Source organism: Phyllostomus discolor, chromosome 4 (assembly GCF_004126475.2).
Source record: "Phyllostomus discolor isolate MPI-MPIP mPhyDis1 chromosome 4, mPhyDis1.pri.v3, whole genome shotgun sequence".
Taxonomy (NCBI): Eukaryota; Metazoa; Chordata; class Mammalia; order Chiroptera; family Phyllostomidae; genus Phyllostomus; species Phyllostomus discolor.
The window spans coordinates 124,434,006-124,455,100 of record NC_040906.2 but is presented as its reverse complement, the minus strand read 5'-3'; the positions used below and the strand labels follow the sequence as shown (position 1 = coordinate 124,455,100).

At 36.7% G+C, this 21,095-nt stretch overlaps 1 protein-coding gene across 3 annotated transcripts in view; it reads right to left on the bottom strand.

Moving 5' to 3' along the window:
* Positions 1–370: 370 nt before the first annotated feature.
* Positions 371–21,095, bottom strand: part of FBXO9 (F-box protein 9) — a 28,513-nt gene continuing 7,788 nt past the window's right edge. For all 3 annotated transcript variants that reach the window (XM_028509470.2, XM_028509472.2, XM_036024241.1), the window contains 10 exons: positions 20,233–20,290; positions 18,691–18,790; positions 16,128–16,258; positions 15,225–15,339; positions 8,672–8,790; positions 8,355–8,445; positions 7,593–7,688; positions 7,170–7,263; positions 5,287–5,438; positions 371–981 (listed from right to left, as the gene is read on the bottom strand). In XM_028509470.2, the coding sequence (XP_028365271.1) occupies positions 873–981; positions 5,287–5,438; positions 7,170–7,263; positions 7,593–7,688; positions 8,355–8,445; positions 8,672–8,790; positions 15,225–15,339; positions 16,128–16,258; positions 18,691–18,790; positions 20,233–20,290 (1,065 nt within the window). In that variant the 3' untranslated portion in view covers positions 371–872. The remainder of the gene's footprint in view (positions 982–5,286; positions 5,439–7,169; positions 7,264–7,592; positions 7,689–8,354; positions 8,446–8,671; positions 8,791–15,224; positions 15,340–16,127; positions 16,259–18,690; positions 18,791–20,232; positions 20,291–21,095) is intronic.

The following is a 21,095-nucleotide window of genomic DNA, read 5'->3' as shown; positions in this document are numbered from 1 at the left end:
TATTGTTACTAGGGAGGTAACGTACATTTTACTTGATGAGTAGCTCTCTCTCTCTCAACTTTAATTCTGTAAAAAAAGGTTAGGCCTAGGTTTACACAATCCTCTACTGTTCTTTTAAGAACAAAGATGAGACGTTATCTTGATGAAACATTCCAGTTCTGAGGGATTCATTCTTTCTTACGTAATGTCACATATTTGTAAGTTGCTTGGGTCAGGTCAGAGTATCCATATCTCTCAGAGGATCAGGGTGAAACAGCTACAGTCTGGCTGCCTGTAAAGACCAGTGATGAATGAGGCAATGAACCTTAAGCCTTTGCTGGCTACCCTAGGATTGTTTATTATTCTGATGTTTAAAGAAAACCATCCGAACACATTTTCTCGAAGGAAACATTTATTTAGAATCTATTGGTCAAGCAGTTTCAAACAAATCTAGAACAGGTTTTCACATTTGAGCCTTTAGTGCAAAGCCATTTTGTCATGCGTGAAAGAAATGCTTATCCAGTAAAGCTCTCCCCTGACGCATTTCAGTATCGGGATGATCAGGCGGAAGACTTAATGTGACAGAAATCTGCTCAGAAATCTGCTTGAAAAAGGACATGATTTAAAGCTCATATGAATGTTTTTCATAACATAAATGTGTTTAAATAACTTGTTATCTCAACTTCTTAATTTCAAAACCAAAACACCCCAAGAATCAACTATCCCTTTAAATAAAAAAAATCAATTTATACTCTTCTTAAAAGAACTCCAACAATGTAAAATAAATTCCAATTCCAGATATATATATATGTATGTACATTTATAACTTAGGTGCTCTTTCGCACTATATGCTTTTATTCATGCAACACTGACAGAGGACTGGACGTGAGGTCCTACAGAGGCCTCTCTGAGAAAGCAGTGTAGCTCCTCGCTCTGGAGAAGAACAAGGGGGTGTACATCTTGTCAATCTCAAAAGCAGTGACTGCAGTCTCACCGGTTGACCTGGAAAGAATGCACAAATTACTAGTTACCAGGAAATTTCAACTCATTTAAAATCCTTGCATATTTCTGAGGGTGAGGGGTTATTTTATACTCTAGCCTTTTACAGTTTTTTTTGTACATCTCAGTAAATTCTAAATAATGCAGGCACATTGCAGAAATTTTTTAAAATTTAGAAAAGCACAAAACAGTCACTCATAATTGTATCTATTCTATCATTCAGATACAGCAATACAAAGCACTTTTTTTCAATGTTTCTTTGAAGCACCACCTCTCTGACAAGCTTTCCTACTGAGATCATACTCTATTAGTCACTCTCCTTGTTCCATTTAACATTATGACATATACATTTCCTAATATCACCAGAAGTCATTTTTAGTGGCTGCTTAGTATTTCACTGTCTGCTTGTACCACAATTTACTTAATAATTCCCCTTCTGTTTGGAATTGTACATTGTTTTCGGTTCGTGGCAACTAAAAATGTTGTGATGTTTTTGATTATGTCCTTTGGACAGATTCCAAAGAGTAGAATTTCTAAGTCAAAAACTATAGACATGTTAAAGCTCTTGTTAAAACTTAATCTTAGAAAGAAGTAGAATCCTAGAATAGAATTTAATGATTTAATATTAGCATGACGGACAACATAATTACAGATGGGATGGAGGGGAAGCAGACGGCAAGTTATACTATTACAGTCTTTTACATTTTCTCCCCAAAGAGGAGAAATAAATAGAAGCAGAAAACTCAAGTGCTTTTATGCATATTTTAAGTAAGTCAAGGTGATCGTTAACAGTTACAAACAGTGCCTTTTATAGTGTCCTTTTTTCTCCTAAAACTTGATGCTTTTCATTTCTTTGGTTCTACTTCTGGGTTTGGTTTCCCCTTAAAATAAATAAATAAATAAATAAATAAATAAATAAATACATTCCACAGATTCCTGAAAGAAGCAAAAAGAAGATAAGGTAGAAAGAAAAACAGCCTGCTTATTCTCAGTTGTCAGGACCTTCCAAATGAGTGCACAACGTTATCCGCAAGCTAGAACTGTGGCTCCAAAAGCATTCAACAACATGGTCGAGGTTGTGAAGCAGGTTAATTGAATGTGATCTCAAAATCTGCCTCTCAGAATTTTGGATTCAACTGGAATGGGAAGCCTTCAGTCACACACCAATATTCTTTAAAATCCAACAACAGCTAACTTTAATATCCATACAAATTGATATTTCACCTTCTTAATTCCTTTTTTAATCTACTTATTTCTGTGCTGCTCTGTTCTTACACACACTCTTCGGTTCATTACTGGTTTCATACAGGTAAATCCTAACTCAAAGAAAGGTCAAGATGGCAGCACAGGAGGACACTGAGCTTGCCTCCTCCCACGAACATCTCAAATGTATACCTACAAATGTATTCCTCCTGAGGGGCAATCGAGGGCCAACTGAACACAACAAGCAAGACAGAGGGACTGTGCAGAGAAGGCTGGGAACCCACAAGAGCACTTGGGGGCTGAGGGAACCATCTGGACCTGGGGGAATGGGTAAGTGTCACAGTGTGTGTACAGGGGTCCCTCTGCAGGCTGGAAGGGCTTTGCACAACATACTCAAAATATGAAAAGGACCTCCGACCAAGCTTACCCTGCCCAGCAAGGCTATCGTTTAGGATCGAAGGACATAAATAGTTGCCCAGACAAGAAAAAGCTGAAGGAATTCATCACCACCAAACCAGTATAACAAGAAATGTTAAGTGGAGACTTCTTCAAGAAGAAGAAAAAGAAAAAAAAGAATGGCAATAACTTCATAGCCATCAATAATTACTTTAAAAGTAAATGGATTAAATGCTGCAATGAAAAGACAAGACACGTGGAGGCTGAATCAATAAGATAAGCAAAAAAGAGGCAGAACTCACAGACACAGACAACAGTGCGGTGATGGTGGAGGGGGTAGGGACTGGAAGAGGGTATAGGAGGGATAAGTGGCAACAGAAAAAAGTAAAATAAAAAATGAACTATTGATAACAAAAAAAACCCCAAAAAACCAAGACCCATATATATGCTGCCTATAAGAGACCCACTTCACATCAAGATACAAAGTAAAGGGATGGAAAAAAGATAATTTATGCAAATGGAAATAAAAAAAGCTATAGTAACCATATTTATAACAGACAAAACAGACTTTAAAACAAAAGCTGTAACAAGAGACCAAGGAGGATTCAGCAATTCCATTTCCGGATATTTATCCAAAAAAACCTAAGACACTAATTCAAAAAGACCTGTGTATCCCTATGATCACCACAGCATTACAACAGCCATGATTTGGACACAACCTGAGTGTCCATCGATAGACGAGTGGTTGAAGATGATGGGTACATACATACTGGGTTGGCCAAAAAGTCCATTTTGTTTTTTCAGTAAAATAAAAGACCCATTTTTCATTTTCACCAACAACTTTACTGACTTGGATATTTTGAGTGTGTCAGCTATCTCCCACTATTGGCTTCTAGTGGGTAGAGGCCAGGGACGCTTCTAAACATCTTCCAATGCATAAGACAGCCCCACAGTAAAGAATTACTTGGCTAAAGTGTCAGTAGTACCAAGAATCTTTACAAAACATTTTTGACACATTCAATCAGTCACAGTACCTTCTCCATATACTGCACAAATCTTCTTTTGCATTTCAGTTGCATTTTTACCTTTCTTGAAATAATAAAGCATAATATGCCGAAAATATTGGGTATTTTCTTCTATCTTCAATATTAAAATGGCTGCAGAAAAATTTACCAATTTTGGTAAGTTTTTTTTAAATGCATGCTGATATGACAGCTGTCAGAACACAATTTAACAAAATTGTTTTGAATAAAGTTAAAAACAACTAAGTACTACTAGAGCCATTGTACAAAAAAAACACTAAACAAACTTTTGGCCAACCCAATACAGTGGAATATTCCTCAGCCGTAAAAAGAATGATATCTTGCCATTTGTGACAACATGGATGGAACTAGAGGGTATTATGCTAAGTGAAGTCAGACAGAGAAAGATAAACACCATATGATTTTACTTATATGTGAAATCTAAAAAACAAACAAAAAAACAAAACAGAAACAAACTCATAGATGCAGATAACATTTTAATGGTTGCCAGAGGGGAGGGGGGTTGGGAGGATGGGTAGAAAAAGGGGAGGCATTAAAATGTATACATCACCCGCTACAAAAAGCCACGGGGGATGTGAAGTGCATGCAGCACAGGGAATGCAGTCAATAGCACCATAACAGCTGTGCTTGGTGTCAGACGGGTGTTAGACTTATTGGAGTAGTCACTTTGTAAGTTAAGGAAATCTATAATCCTTATGTTACCTGAAACAACAATATTGTAAGTCAACTGTAATTTAAAAATTATTAAAAGATAAAAAAGTAAGTGTCTCAGGTTCAATTCCCAGTCAGGGTATATGCCTGGGTTGCAGGCCATGACCCCCAGCAATCGCACATTGATGTTTCTCTCTGTCCCTATCTCCCTCCCTTCCCTCTCTAAAAATAAATGAATAAAATCTTAAATAAATAAATAAATAAGTAAGTAAAATAGCAAGAAAAGAAAATAGAAAATCTTGCCATTTGCAATAATGTGGATGGACCTGGAAGGTATATGCTAAGTAAAATAAGTCAGGCAGAGAAGGACAAATACCCTATGGTTTCACTTATATGTGGAATCTAAAGGATATAAACATGCAAAACAGAAAGACAGACACAGAGAACAGACTGATGACTGCTAGAGGGGAGGGAGACTGAGGGACAGGTGAAGAAGGTGAAGAGGAATATGATCAACAATGTTGTTGTAAGTCTGCATGGTGACAGATCACTGTCACTGTTTGCACTAGACTTAGTGTAGTGATCACACTGCACATAAATGTCAGATCACTGGGTTGCATACCTGAAACTAATATTATATGGTGTACCAAGCAGGTATATAGGTCTCCACTACAAAATTCTTTCAAATTTCTGATTGTCTGAAAATACTGTTTTTGAAGAACATTCAAAGATATTAAGCATGACTATATAAAATAAAGTGTAAGAAAAAATAATCCTCATAGAACATGAGCTTTATATAGGAACCACCTAATAGTTTTGGCTTTGGAATATAGGAAGTCTTCTTAGCAGACTTACTTTTCTAACTACAATTTTATTAAAATCAGCGCATAATCCCTGAGGATAAACCAAGTGGAAATAAAGTAAAAAAATGGTAAGACAAACATGGGAGAAGCAAAAAGACCTGGTAAGTACACATTTATTCTGTAACCTTGGTATTTTTAATGCATTCACCTACTTGTACGTAATATGACAAGAATGATGTATCCAAATGAGTTTGTTGAACCTTTGGTGGCCACTGGAACACAGCTGTAACCCCACATGAAAACTCTGATCTGCTTCTTGCACAGGGACACGACGAAAATATCTGTATTTATAGTCAAGTGGCTTCTGTAAAAGAAAAGGTGCATGAGCTTTATATATTGTGCAAGAATAACATAACATCTGCATATGGTAGAGTTGTCTTGGATATCAAATAAGATTGTGTAAAAGTGGCTTAAAAAATGTTAAGCAATCAGCGCTGGCTGGTGTGGCTCAGTGGACTGAGTACTGTCCTGTGAACCAAAAGTTCATTGGTTTGATTCCCAGTCAGGGCACACTCCTGGTTTGTGGGTCAGATCCCCAGTAGCAAGAGACAACCACACATGGATGTTTCTCTCCCTCTCTTTCTTCCTCCCTTCCCTTCTCTCTAAAAATAAATAAATAAAATCTTTAAACTAAAAAAAAAAAGAAAAATGTTAAGCACTCTAAAAACATAAGGTGTTTCCCCTCATCATCATCATCATCTCAGTAAATCACCACAGTACCCTAATGTACTAAATATGATTGCATTATTGCTATTTAATGGCTGAAGAATGAAGACCCAGACAGGCCAAAGGAGTTACAAAGCAGTTTCAGATGGAAATTTTAAGACTTCTGTCTCCTTTCTTGAAGCCTAACATCTCCTCTTACTTGAAAACACTTGGGAATTTTTAAACAGAGAAAGTGGTAAGTTGGTGACAGCTACAGAAAAAGCAGAGCATAACTTATTTTTGGAAGTAACAGTAAATTAGTTAATAGAGAAATAGATGTGACAAGCTTCATTAGAATCATACTTCTGCAAACACTGCTGCTAAAAACACAAAAATATCAACACTACATATAGTTTTATTGTGGCATAGTCTGAAGAGAAAATGGCTTTTCTATGTGGGAGTTCCTAAATTCTAATTAGACAAAACCTAGAATGGAGCAACACAAACTTGCCAATTCTGACCTCAGGAAACTCATGGCCAAGGCCACAGTCACCGCAATTATCTCTGCCCCTCAGACTGTTGCCCCAGATTTCAGGGGTCTGTGAGAGCCAAGCAAAGAAGCCAACAAAGATGGCCCAGGTGACAGGACTAAGACTCACAGAGAAACCCTATCTTGACACAATGCTAGAGAAGAGAGAGGGATTCAACACAAGGGGGACTTCTTTCAAATCCTATACTAATTTATAAAAGCAATAACTTCCTCACAACTGACTTCTTGGGTATACATTATGGTTTTTAACCAGGGCTAAAAAAAATGCACTTGGAGAAAGGTTGTTAAAAAAAAAAAAAAGCCCTCAATCTCTTAAGGTTTAAAACCCTCTAGAGTGTGATAATCCAGCAATAATTTGCTTGGCAATTTTTTTCTTTTGTAAGAATGGGAAGAAGAAAATTATCTTACATTAGCTTATTTCCAGTAGAAATTGAAATTCTCTATAAGAATATCCTTATGAAAGAATTACCTACTGGAGCTAATTTAGAAAGAAAATCCCGTATGATTCAAAATGAGAAGAGCCCAAAACACATATTCAGGTATCATTTTACTAGTTACTTTACAGGACATTCTGGCTTACATTTTCATATGTGAAAACCAGGACCAAAAAAAAAAACAAAAACCATTTGGAAAAAAAGAAGCAAGCCAAGCCAATAAAAAATGACCACATTTTTTTGAAAACCCTCTTTCTCTTTAGAGATATGCTATAGTCACCATACATTTTGTGTAATAGTATAAATAATGAAAGTTTATTTTTATCCTTTCTAATCAAGAATGCTTGAATCAACAGGCTATTAAAATAAATAGCTCATTGGGGCTCACTGAACCTTGCATACTCACTTCTTCTTTTTTCTTAGTTATCACAGCAAATACTTTGGTCTGATTGTCTGTATCTTGCGACAAGCGATAATGACCCAATAGAACTGCATCAGTTCTAAAAATAAAAAAAATATTTTAAATCTATTAATTAGTTATTATGTGTATTTAAATAATCTAGGAAATAATGGATTATTATAATGCTTAAGCAACTTGCTCGAGAAGACTCAAGGAGAATGTGAGTAAACCTAGTGTCCAAGGCCCCAGGGACCTACTGAAGTACACTGTCCAGGGGAGAGGTGTAATTATTGCTATTTTTCACAAATTCCCACACAATGAATACTTTTAAAATTATCCAACAGTAAGTTAAGAAAACACAGAATCATATTAATCTGCAAGTAACCATGTAAAATGTGAACGGGATAGAAAATTGTAGGAAAATTCTACCTAGCATTCCGAGTTCTTAAACGAGGAACGATGGATTGAGGCTCCTCAGGGGTTGTCAACATCATCACATGGCCATCAGGAAAGAATCTTATGTACCTGTGTAAAAAGAAGAATACCAAAACACACCACACACACATAAAACACAAAACACGTCCTTCTTTACTGGTACCTAAACCTAGGCATAGCTGTGGAAGCAAATTGTAAATACTGTGGGCCAAAGAGCCGGCAAAACATCATTAAAACGTGACTGACGCCCTGGGAGGCCAGCGCCATAGAACTGACGGCATTTTACTGCCCTCCACAGAGGGAACCATTGAACATTTAGTTTCACTCACTGAATAAAAAGTTAGATTACACTGTTAAAGCTCTGTATGTTCTTTCCTAGAGCACTAATTAATGTCAAACAAAAGCGGGCTCTCATAATACACAGGAGTTAACATGCCTGCTCCTTTCTCACTGGCAGTATTATCTGATGAACAATGAGGCTGAGTAACAGCACAAGCTAGTGGAAAGGCAAATGAGTGCACCAAGGGCAAAAGACAAGGAAGAGATCTAAAATGTAAAATGGTTCTTTGATTTAGAGGCTAGGAGGGATTAAATCTGTAGTAACCCACTGGTTTTTTAACTATGATTTCTGCTATAATATTGGATAAAGACACTGAGAGCCACTTGGTATAAATGCAAAAGACACAGAGAACAGATGTCCAATAACCAGTGAACAACTACTTGGAGAGAGAGAATTTTTCACTCACTCAGTTGTACCTGTAATATTCCACTTGGTGCCAGGCTCTATAGAAACCATCAAGAGACTGTTCCCCTTGACGAATATATGTGGTTTTACTGATATACACTCCTATTTAAAAAAACAAAACATTTTTAAAAAATTAAGAACATAATAAACTTTAGAGAATCTTAATTACAATCATATAGTATGTTTCTAGCCTTACTTTTATTTACTATAGTTTCCTTTAAATATGCTCATGGTACTTAGGTCTGTCACAGAAAACTAAGACTGAGTATTTAACAAAATTAGCATGATGGATCACTAGTTCTCCTGAGTTCTAGAGTGTCCAACTTACCATCAAACCGAACACGGGGCCTTTCCAGAAACATCTCCCTCCAGGATGTGTATGGAACAAGTTTAATGCAGCTTCTGCCCCAAACTTTCAAGCAGGCCAAACGCCATATTTCAGGGTCTCTAGGTAAGAGAATCACAGCATCAATATATATAAAAGGCTAAGTCCCTATATGCAGACTTAAGAAACAGTCCTGCCATGAGCCACCTTCTATTCAGCAAGTATCTGTTTGGTGCCTGGCAGGCACCATCTTGGGCCATGGAGATAGACAGATGGATGAAGGCCCTGCTCTTTCACTGGTGGGAAAGCGAAGAAAAATTAGAAAACAGAGAGGAAGTTTCAGGCAATGTGCTCACTGTAAAAAACAAACAAACAAAGCACGGTAAACAGACAAAGATGTGATGGGGGGGAAATGAAGACTATTTAGATGCAGTGGCTAAGGGAAGACTCTTTGGACAGGTGATGAGGAAGCGTATTCTGGGCAGAAACCATAGCAAGTTCAAGACCCTCAGGTGTGAGTGTGGCTGGTGTGCTCCTCAAGGAGCGAGAAGGGCCATGTAGTTGCAGCCAAGTAAGCAAGATGAAGCATAGGCTATGTAATTTGAGGGGTAGTAAGGGGCTGGTGAGGTCTTGGTTTACTGGTGGGAGTGGCTGTTAAGTGAGACAGAGGCCACTGCAGAGTTTTCAGCATAACTTAGGCTTTTAAAAAGATGACTCTGGGAGAGGTCCAAGATAGTGGTGGTACAGGAGGATGCTAAATTCACCTCTCCCATAAGCACACACAAATATACACCTATATCGTGAGCAATTACTGAGAGAATACTGAGAGAAAACTGAGGGCTGAATGAACCACTTTTTTTTTTTTTTTAGAGAGAGGGAAAGGGAAAGAGAAAGAGAGGGAGAGATACATCAATGTGTGGTTGCCTCTCATGTGCCCCCTATTGGGGACCTGGCCTGCAACCTATGCCCTGACTGGGAATAGAACCCACAGCCCTTTGTTTCACAGGCCTGTGCTCAGTCCACTAAGCTACACCAGCCAGAGCTGAATGAATAGCTTTTAAACAACCACCAAGAGAAAGAGACAAATAGAGAAGACTGGGAAGCCACAAGGGCTGTCTGGGAACTGTGGCAACTGTCAGGGCTGGAGGAGCTGGTGAGCACCATTATTTATGTGCCCCTTCACTTTGATAGGGTGGGCAGGGGCTTTATTTGGGTGCTTTGACCACCTGCAAGATCACCAGGAAGTGCATTCCCAGTTACACTACCCAGAGTGTTTTGCCTCCAGACAAAGGAAGCCGGCAGTAACAATGGGACATAACATGCACCTGCTGGCCTCTCTGCAGGCAGCCACTCCAACCCTCAAGCCATTACTCCCAGTGCTGTACATGGCTGACCACTCCCACCAGCCTTTTAAAAGAACCAGCAATAAAGCCTACACCGAGATAACTACATAGGACCACTTTCTGTACAATAGATAGATACAGAGCAGGCTGGGGAGCTGTGGGAGCTCTCTGGGCTGGAGTTGCTGGGGAGCACGATTGTTTGTTCCCTTCTACCTCCATAGGGTGGGCGGGGGCTCCATCCAAGTGCTCTGGCCTATCAATAATTCACTGCAGCATGTTCCTAGGCATAGTACCCAAGCCCACTTTGCTCCTGAACAAGGGAACAAGCAGAAAGAACAGGACATTACTACATGCACTTGGCCTCCCCAACCAGAGTCTCTACAACTTGGTAGACCAGTGCCCTGGTCACCTTAGCACCTGCTTGGCTCTGACCAGTTTGCCAAAACCACCCAGCACACAGAACCCATAAGAGGCCATTTCTACATAAGGCCATTTTTTCAAGACTGGGAAGAAATAGTTATAGTATCTAATTCATATAAACAAACATGAAAAGTCAAACAAAATGACAAAAAAAATCCCCAGAACCTCTCAAATGAAGGAACGAGAAAATCCCCAAGAAAAGAGCCTCTAAGGAAACAGAGATAAATAATTTGCCTAATAAAGAATTCAAAGAAATGGTCACAAAGATGCTCACCAAACCTGAGTGTGGAATAGAGGAACTTCAGGATAATTTTAACCAAGAGAAGGTATAACAAAGAAACAGGCAGAGCTGAAGATTACCATAACTGACACACACAAAAAACACATCAGAAGGAATCAACAGAAAATTAACTAATACATAAGAACAGATCAGTAACCAAGAAGACAAACTAGTGGAAATTTATAAATTGGAGCAGCAAAAAGAAAAAAATTTAAAAAGCAAGGATAACGTGAAGAACCTCTGGGACAACATCAAGTACTCAAACAGTCCCATTATAAGGATCCCAGAAGGAGAAAAAGAAAGAAACAGAAACCTTACTTAAAGAAAGAATGGCTGAGTCCCGCAAACCAAAAGGTCACCAGTTCTAGTACAGGTCAGGGCGCATGTCTGGACCACAGGCCAGTTCCTGGGTTGAGGGTGTGGGAAGCAACTGATCAAAGTTTCTTTCCCTCTTTTTCCCTTATTCTCCTCTCTTGAAAAATAAATAAATAAAATTTTCAAAAAAAACATGGCCCATTTATAAGCTGCCTATATGACATTCACTTCAAATTGAAAGACAAATACAGACTGACAGTGAAGGGATGGAAAAAGATATTTCATGCAAATAAAATCAAAGAAATTTGGGATAGCAATACTCGTATCAGACAAAATAAATCTTAAAACAAAAAATGTAAAAAAGAAGATAAACAAGGACATTACATAATTATAAAGGAGTCAAGCCAAGAAGAGGATATAATGGTAAATATCTTCACACCAAAGATACAAAGCAATTACTAACAGACTTAAAGGGAAAAATCCATAGTAATACAATAATAGTAAGGGATTTTAATACTCCATTCATATGAATGGATAAATCATCCAGACAGAAAATTCATAAGGAAATAATGGCCTTAAGTATCACATTAGAAAGACAGGCTTAATAGACATTTATAGAACACTTTATCCAAAAGTGGAAGAATACACATTTTTTTCAAGTGCCCATGAAACATTCTCAAGGATAGATCATAGGCCACAAAATAAGCCTCAAAGAACTCAAGATGACTGAAACCATATCAAGCTATTTTACTGACCACAATGGCAAGAAACTAGATACCAACTTCAGAGAGAAAGCTGAAAAAAAAAAAACCACATAAATATATAGAGGCTAAACAAAGAACAGATCAAAGAGGAAATAAAATATTATCTTGAAACAAATGAAAATGAAAATAAAACTTTTTCTAATTTATGGGATGCAGCAAAGGCAGTTCTAAATGGGCAGCTCATAATAGCTATGCAGGCCCATCTCAGGAAGTAAGAAAAATCCCAAATATACAACTTAAATCTACTCCCAAAGAAACTAGAAAAAGAACAACACAAAACCCCAAAGTAAACACAAGAAATAAATAGTTAAAATCATAGCAGATATAAACAAAATAAAAATTTAAAAACCAATAGAAATGATCAATGAAACTAAGAGCTGGTTATTTCAAAAGTTAAACAATGCTGACCAACCTTTAACCAAATTCCTCAAGATAAAAAGAGAAAGGCCAAATAAATAAAATCAGAAAGGAAAGAGAAGTTACAAGTACTACCACAGAAATACAGAGTCCTCCCTGGCTGGTGTGGCTCAGTGAACTGAGTGCTAGCTTGCAAACCAAAAGGTCACTGGCTGGATTCCCAGTCAGGGCACAAGCCTGGGTTACAGGCCAGGTCTCCAGTGGGTGGGTTGGGGGTGCGTGCGAGAGGCAACCATACACCGATGTTTCTCTCCTTCTCTGTCATAAAAATCTTAAAAGAAAAATACAGAAAAAAGAAATACAGGGTTCAGCACAAATAATGCTCCCTTTTTATTACAAAATCTTTCATTACAAAATCATAAGCACGTAATTCTGTACATACCAATATCACACTCAAGTAACCATGTGACATTTTAGGTGAAATGTTCAAATTAAAATGATAAATTATTACACTCATATTATTACCCTACCAACCACACTCAAGCAGGCCTTGCTTCTGCTGGACCCTGTACAAAGAATCATTAAAAAATATTACAAACAATTATATGCCAACAAATCTGACAATCTGGAAGAAATGAATAAATTTCTACAAGTATATATAACCTTCCAAGACTGAACCAAGAAGAAACACAAAATCTAAACAGACCAATTACCAGCAATGAAATTGAAGCAGTAACCATAAAAACTCCCAACAAATAAAAGTCCAGGACCAGACTGCTTCACAGTTGAATTCTACCAAACAGATGAAGAACACCTATCCTTTTTAAACTATTTCAAAAAATTGAAAAGGAAGGACTGCTTCCAAACTCATTCTACAACACTAGCATTACCCTGATGCCAAAATCAGACAAAGACATTACAAAAAAGAACATTACAGGTCAATATCCTTGATGAAAACAGATGTAAAAATTCTCAACAAAGTATTGGCAAACCTGATTCAACAACAGCTGTGGTTGGTGTGGCTCAGTGGATTGAGTGCCGGCCTGCAAACCAAAGGGTTGCCAGTTCAATTTCCACTGAGGACACATGCCTGGGTTGCAGGCCAGGTCCTGCAGCTGATAGATACAGAAATCAAGCTGCCAGTTGCCAAGGAGGAAGGGGCAGGAGGATAGGAAAAAAAAGGAGGAAAACAAAAAGATTGCTCTGGTGATTTATGGGGCATATGCTTCAGGCGCGTAAGCCTGGAAGCAGAGATCACGGAGAGTGCTTCTGCCATAATCCGGACTAGGTGTCATGGTGGCTGAACCAGAATTGGACTTTGGAGAAGCAGTAGAATGGAATATTTTAAAGGTAGCAGCCACAAGACTTTGTTATGGGCTTAGTACAAAATACAAAGGTTAGAGATGTATTAAATGTTCACGTGATTCTTATACAACTCAAAATGCTTTTAGCTTCTATAATTTAAAATACTCAGTTTTAAAGATGTAAAAGCTATTTATATTGGAGCCAGACTGCAAAAAGAGATCCTCCACATTTTTCTTAATTCCTTCTTCATGTTTTGTTAATAATCAAAAGAAGTTAATGGAGCAATAGTGCTACAGATTCAAAAGGTTGGTGGCAATCCACTAGATGTACTTGTTAAACAGAATAGTACACAGAACCACCAAAAACCAGTCTTCAAGCAATGCTCATGTTTCACCCAAAATACAGACTCCAAATGAAATTAGGTTATTTAAAAATAATGCATCTAAATTTTAAGAACTAAAGTTATAAAAAAAGTTCTAGATGTAAGGACTAAGTATATATATCTTTACATAAGATGCCCATGAAAAACTACCAGCCTCAAATGATGTTATACAAAATTATGATTATTCTTCACTCAGAATGATTTTAAAAGTATAGGATTACTTTTAATGGGCTAAAAGAAAATTCTAGTGCAATCCAAATTTAAATCATTATCAAATAATGGGTTTAGAGCTACTGTGAAAATAGCTTAGGTATTTTTTAGCATAATTTCTTTTCCAAATCAGCTAAGTTAGCATGCAAACTACCCTATGGAAGTAATGTGTGTAACTGTATCTGTTCCACATATTACTCTATACCCTGGAAACCTATTGCATCATAGCAGCACAATTTACAACAGCCAAGTGCTGGAAGCAACCTAAGTGCCCATCAGTAAAAGAGTGGATCAAAAAACTATGGTACATTTACACAATGGAATACTATGCAGCAGAAAGAAAGGAGCTCCTACTCTTCACAACAGCATGGATAGATCTGGAGAGCATTATGCTAAGTGAGATAAGCCAGGAGGTGAAAGACAAATACCATATGATCTCACCTATAAGTGGAACCTAATCGACAAAACAAATAAGTAAGCAAAATACATCCAGAGACACTAAAATAAAGAACAAACTGCCAGTAACCAAAGGGGAGGTGAGAAGGGGATAATGAGGGGAAAAGGAGGAAGGGTGGTCAAGGAACATGTATAAAGGACCCATGGACAAAGCCAATATGGAGAAGGATTGAGGGCGGGAGTAAAGGTGGGTGGAGCAGGGGTAACTGGTGGCAGGAAAATGGAGACAACTGTACTTGCACTATAATAAATAAATAAATAAATAAATAAATAAATAAGATAAAGAGATGTGGAGGTAAATAGCAAAAGAATCAGCTAAGATCATTTCAAGTATTTCCTCTTAGGGAGTGGTTGCTTTCACCAGGTGTGTGGGGAGGGGTAGAAAGCAGGCGATTGCTGTTACATTTTGTTTAGTTTTTAATATCAAACCTGGTTGAATTATGTAATTCTTTAAACTATGTGCAGGCATAACATTAATTAAAAATATAAAACTAAAAAATAATAAATAAATAGTTCTACATGAGAAAAATAAAAAAGAAACCTATTGCATTCCAACCTTTAAATGCTAAATAGCTTGAGAAATTCACATATGTACAGCTTAGCAAAACTGTTCTTGAATAGCTTTTACCCAGAATACCAATCAAGTTCTTTTATCAAAATTGGCAAGAGATCCTAATACCTTTTTTCACCAGTCCCTGAGTTTTTTTTTTTAAATCATAAGTACCTGGCACAGATATAGAATCCTCTGCACACCTGTGACAGCTGCTCTAATGATTTGAGGTCCAAATCGCTTGACACCACCCACCGGAAGATGTACATCAGGACCTCCATCGGCAGCACTGCAAAAGAAAACCTCCTTTTCAGTGACTCTCCTGACATTCTACAGTCATGTTGTCAGTGCAGATACGTTTATGCATTCCTGCAAATTTATAAATCACATCTCCAGTACTGCTCAGACGTAATGCGTGAATATACTAACTCCGAAGTAATAATGCTTCCTAACATCAAGACACAAATCTTTATTTTTTAAGTATGGAACAGATCTGAAGCTACTGTTATAAAGCATCCCCATTGCTCAGAAGATCATTTTACTACCAAGATGTGTTAAAATAAGTGTTAGAAAAATAGTCTACTACGTTGGTATGTGTGTGATCCATACTGCATTTAACAGTAAAAAGTTATTTTTATTTTCTTGAAAATGTCCAATTGTCTTCTTCTGAAAAGTCCCATAGCTAATTAAACACTTAACATATGAAAAGAAAAAGACATGGATTTTTAAACATTCAGCCTGTATCTCAGGACTGCTGTCCAACTTGGCTGAAACACCTGATGCTCTTAGTAGTCCTCGTATTCCCCCAGTGTTCTTAGGACTGCCCCAACCACTCAGACAGTCACCCTCCTAGATCTTAAGTGAAAAAGTGTGGCATCCTTGAACAACTGCACTAAAAACTCTGATCTACTTCAGACTTTAAAAATCTTGTACGTAAACACAAACAATAATTATAGCTAGATCTCCAGTCATACTTTGAATGAGTTAATCTGGCAAGTCATCTGACTTTTCAGTTTGGAAAACTAAAATCTACAGTAATGTCTTTCTCGTGGACTTACAAGGAGCATAAATTCTCACCTGATATGTGAGTCTGACTGCTCTCAAGTTCAGGCTGACACAGTTTGAGCAGAGACTCCTGAACTGTGAGCTGCTGCTGGAAGTAGGACAACAGATCTGCCATCTTGCTATCATCATCATTATCCTCAATGCTGCAAAAAAGGAGGGAGGTGAATACACTAAGTGCCTCAGTCTACGAACAAAAAGCTTAGGAACTGATTTTTCACAGCATTCTCAAATCGTCATTAGAAGAAGTAATCTAAAAGCAATCTCTCACTACTTTTTCCTCTGATGTGATAAAAGTTTATCCTGCCTTGCAGGAGTACCATAACAAGTCTTTTGAAGAAAAAAGCTTCAGCAAATTTTAATTTCCACGCAGAAAGAATTAGAATTTGGGGATACAGATAGTGTGATTTAATTGTTTTTTTATAGACATTTCATGTGTTAATGAAAAAGATTATTTCAAATGATTTTAAAATCTGAAGTAAACATATTCTTTTCTTTTGAGATTTTATTTATTCATTTTTAGAGAGACAAAGGGAGGGAGAGAAACATCAATGTGTGGTTACCTCTCAAGCATCCCCCACTAGGGACCTGGCCTGCAACCCAGGTATGTGCTCTGACTGGGAATCAGACCAATGACCTTTGGTTCCCAGGCCAGCACTCAACCCACTCAGCCACACCAGCCAGGGCTGATGTAAACATATTCCTTTAAGTGACTAATCCATCTAGTTGAATAAAAATCAAATATACAGATGTCATCTGAGGTACTTACCAAGGTTTTCTAACAGATGTGCCTTATCACCCTAACATTTAGAGAGGGAAATGTATAATTTAAAAAATCTCAGCAGGGTCCACAAATCATCTACCAATATAAACAAATGTGTAGTTAGAGTTCTAGAAAAATATCCAGCTTACCATTTTTGCTGAAAGTAACCTTAAAAATGATCAGATACACAAAAAGGTTTGGACGAGGTTCTGAAGTTGGAAAACCAGAAAGAACTTATTATGACACGACAAGGGCGAGTATGGTTGAGTATGGATGGATTCAGGGGCTACTTTACCAACACTGAACAAAAGGTAAAAAAAAAAACAAAAACCAACAAAGAGACTTTTAGGGCCTATTAGATCTGATAAAAAATTATGTACATCTTTAAAGAACTTTCATAGAATCTGAGTTTGTATAAAGAGATTGTATAGAAAAGAAATTCATCTTTAATATTTTAATACAAACTTTCTTAACAGCAGTTGCAGTTTATTTATTGGGTTCAAATGACTCTAACTAAATTTTAAAAGGCTTAGAAAAGGCCCAAATGATTCCTTTTTAGTATGAACTAACTTACACTGTTAAATCTAATTGAGTGAACAATATTATTGGTCCAAACGTTTAAATAGGCAATTAATAGTGACTTCACTGGGATGTTTTTAATAGGGCTTATGCAAAGCTTGTGTTAATAATATAAGGAGTTAACAAATACTGGCAAAAAGCATAGTTACTGGTAAAGATAACTTCTTAATTATTTCATGGCAGCAATAATATAGTAACAGGTCATAAAATATCTCATTACCAATCTTTTTCTAGGTGTTGTTCATTTTAAATCTCACATTCTCTCATGGGTACAAACTCCCTTCCCTTCTATTATCAGCAAATTGGGCTTTTGGGGATAAAAGGATTGAACCAAAACAATTTTATAACTGTTTTGCAAATAGCTTCAAAAGTACTGACTTAAAAATATATTTTCTTGATCTTTGTCATATAAAACCATCAATGCTACCTTCATGACTGATTCAGGAGCTGGATCTATACAATAAAAGGTAGCTTCTTGCCTTTTTAAAAATATTTTATTTATCCATTTTTAGAGAGGGGGGAAGTGAGGGAGAAAGAGAGGGAGAAAAATATTGATGGTTGCCTCTCATACACCTCGCCAGGGAATCAAACCAGCCACCTTTTGCTTGGAGGGACGATCCCCAGCTAACTGAACCACAATGGTCAGGGTGAAACATGCTTTCATTTAGGAGTGCTTATTGCCCTGCTCCTGTGCTTCTAAACCAATGGTACAGTCTTGATGATATTCTACCTATATATCTTACGAGAATAACAAACAAAGTCTTGTTATAATTCAGCCTTTTCCTAATAAATGAAAAGCTCCTAAGTAAAAAGGTATAGTTTCAAACATATACAAGAGGAGAAAGACTAGTGTAATCAAAGCCTATGGACCCATCACCCAATTTCAAACATTATTAACATTTTTCAATTCTGGCCTAATAACATTTTAAAGTTTTGACTTTAGGTTTTAGAAAGTTGAAATACACCCTTTAATTTACTCCTTTTAATAATCACTACTTTCTTTAAAAAATTCTTTCATCACTTTATTTCTGTTATGTCTGTTTAAAATGTACATTTCTATATTTTAATCTTAAAATGTCCCTAATTAATTTCTGTAACTTTATAAACAAGTCTGTATACTAAAGACTATATGACTTAACATAAAAGCACCATCTTATCATGTTAAGAGTAAACAGGGCAAAGACGCTTAATTTTAACAAACTCTATGTATTACTGTCTATCAAATTATATACGCACTAGCTGTTTCCAACGCCATCACCATCTGGAGACCGGGTATAAGTAATCTTGAACTCTATATCAGGTACAAGTTGCATAGCCCTACGATAAAACTTGATGGCTAAAAGAAGAAATAAAGCTAAATTAGCTATGACCACACATTTTTGTTATTTCCTTTGATTACCCTTAACTGTCATTTAATTGGGTAACTTGTTACAAACAGCCTTTTCTACATGCAACAGTAGTTCAGTGCCAAACTTATTTACAAATCTTACTACTCGGAAATCACCTTTCTTTCTCCTAAAACTAACATGTTTTAGAAACTTAAGATGCTGCATTTTACTCTTGGCTTTTAGTCCTTCCCGTCTTTTTCCTCAGCCTATTATGTATTGTCAGAAGTGATCTTATGTGAATGTCTTTCTTTTGGCTTTGAAAATGCAATTGCCATAGCCCCGATAAAAAAAGTACTTTTAAGCAAATTTTTCCTTTTAAAATGCAAAGTTAAGGAAAATCAAATGCTTCCTAATGGGTGGAATAAAGAGAACAGTTTTTTTGGATTCTTCAAATACAACTTTAGTCCAACTACCTCTTATTTAGCTAAATAACCTGTAAAACCCGTTTGTTTTAAAATAGATCTCCCTTAGGTGCCTGGCTAGCTCAGCTGGTAGAGCATGAGACTCTTAATAAATCTCCTAGCCAGAGGGTTTAGAGTTATATTATTTATTAATGTCTTCCATGGAGATATACTTACAGAGCATGGGGCTGTAGAGGCAAACCTGATGAAGTCAATTCAATTCAATACATTCTGTCCTTTTTTTTTTACTCTGGACAAAACACAGCATACTATGTGCAGATGGGAATCTTACAAACTAATGAAGACTATGGTGAGGTATTAATTGGACCCTTTTAACATCTCAAAGTAAATATATCACTAGAAGAACTTTGTGAATAATAGAATAATTCTGGAAAATGTTATTTTGGGGGCATATTCAAATGATCCAAGCGCAAGAATATTTTCTATGCCCCAATGATTAGCTTTCCTATCACAAAATGGAAGCTCAATTACAAACCTAGTATGGTCAACAGCCCCATCACATTACTCACACATTTCTATCAGCTTACTAAAAGAAACAAAGTTAAAGGGTGTTCCTTTACAGACAACTGTAAATTAGAACTTAGAAAATATATATTCCTCAATGCAACCTTAACATTCTCCTCTCCAGAAGTAATTCCACCTATAAAAGAAGCACACCCTATTTTTATATGTGATAGCATTTTTTTAAGACTTTAATAATGAAGAGTAAATACTAAAAACTCAAATGTAAAAAAGAAGTCATTTTACTCATCTTATCAATATGATGTTTCCCAGCAATATTTTTTGGGGAAAGAGACAGGTTATATAGAAATACAATTTTTATTTTTGATATTTTAAAAACCAATTCCAAATATAGCGAGTCTGATGTTCCATACCAAATGTGTTCCAGTAAAAACAAATCTCTCACCAACAAAGAGTTGTTGCTCAGAAATGCCATGGCAGTATGATCCAGGGCCCTGAGTTTTTACCTTCGTAAAGAGCTCCATTTTGTTCTTCTTCTACTGCTTTTAGGAAGAGTTCTCGAGCCTATAAAAATAAATAGTGAAATTTTTTTTAAAATTGGCATTAAAAATGAGTATGAATAACAGAAGGATAGTTCTTTCAACAAGTGGTGTTAATACAATTGGACGTCTATAGGCAAAATAACAAACCTCAACCTAAACCTCACACCTTACATAAAAATTAACTTCAAAGTGAAACATGGACTTAAATGTAAAACTTTTTAAACTTTCAGGAAAAAAATGATACAAAAAACCTTGGGAGACCTAGCGATATGCAAATTCTTATACTTGATGCCAAAAGTATAACCCGTTAAAGTTGATAAGTTGGGCCCTGGCCGAGTGGTTCAGTTGGTTGGAGCACTGTCCCACACACCAAAAGAGAGTTGTGGGTCAGATCCACTGTCAGGGTACACACCTAGTTCCAAGTTCAATCCCTGGTTGGGGTGCAAGAGGCAACCGATCAATGTTTTTCTCTCACATCGCTATGTCTTTCTCTCTCTCTCTCCATTTCCCTCTCTCAAATGAATAAATATACTGAGGTTAAAAAACTACTGAGGTCAGCTGAGGTTAAAAAAAATAAGTTGATAAATTGGACCTCATCAATATCAAAAACTTGTTCTACAAAATGCCCTGTAAAGAAGATGCAAAGACAAACTATAAACTGAGATAAATTATTTATAAGCCACATGTTCAACAAAGGACTTGTATTTAGAATATTAAAAAAAAAAAACAAAAAAATCTCTCAAAACTCAACAGTGAAAACATAAGCAATATAATTAGAGAAGAAAACAAATATTTCACAGAGATGATATCAAGATGCAAACAGCACA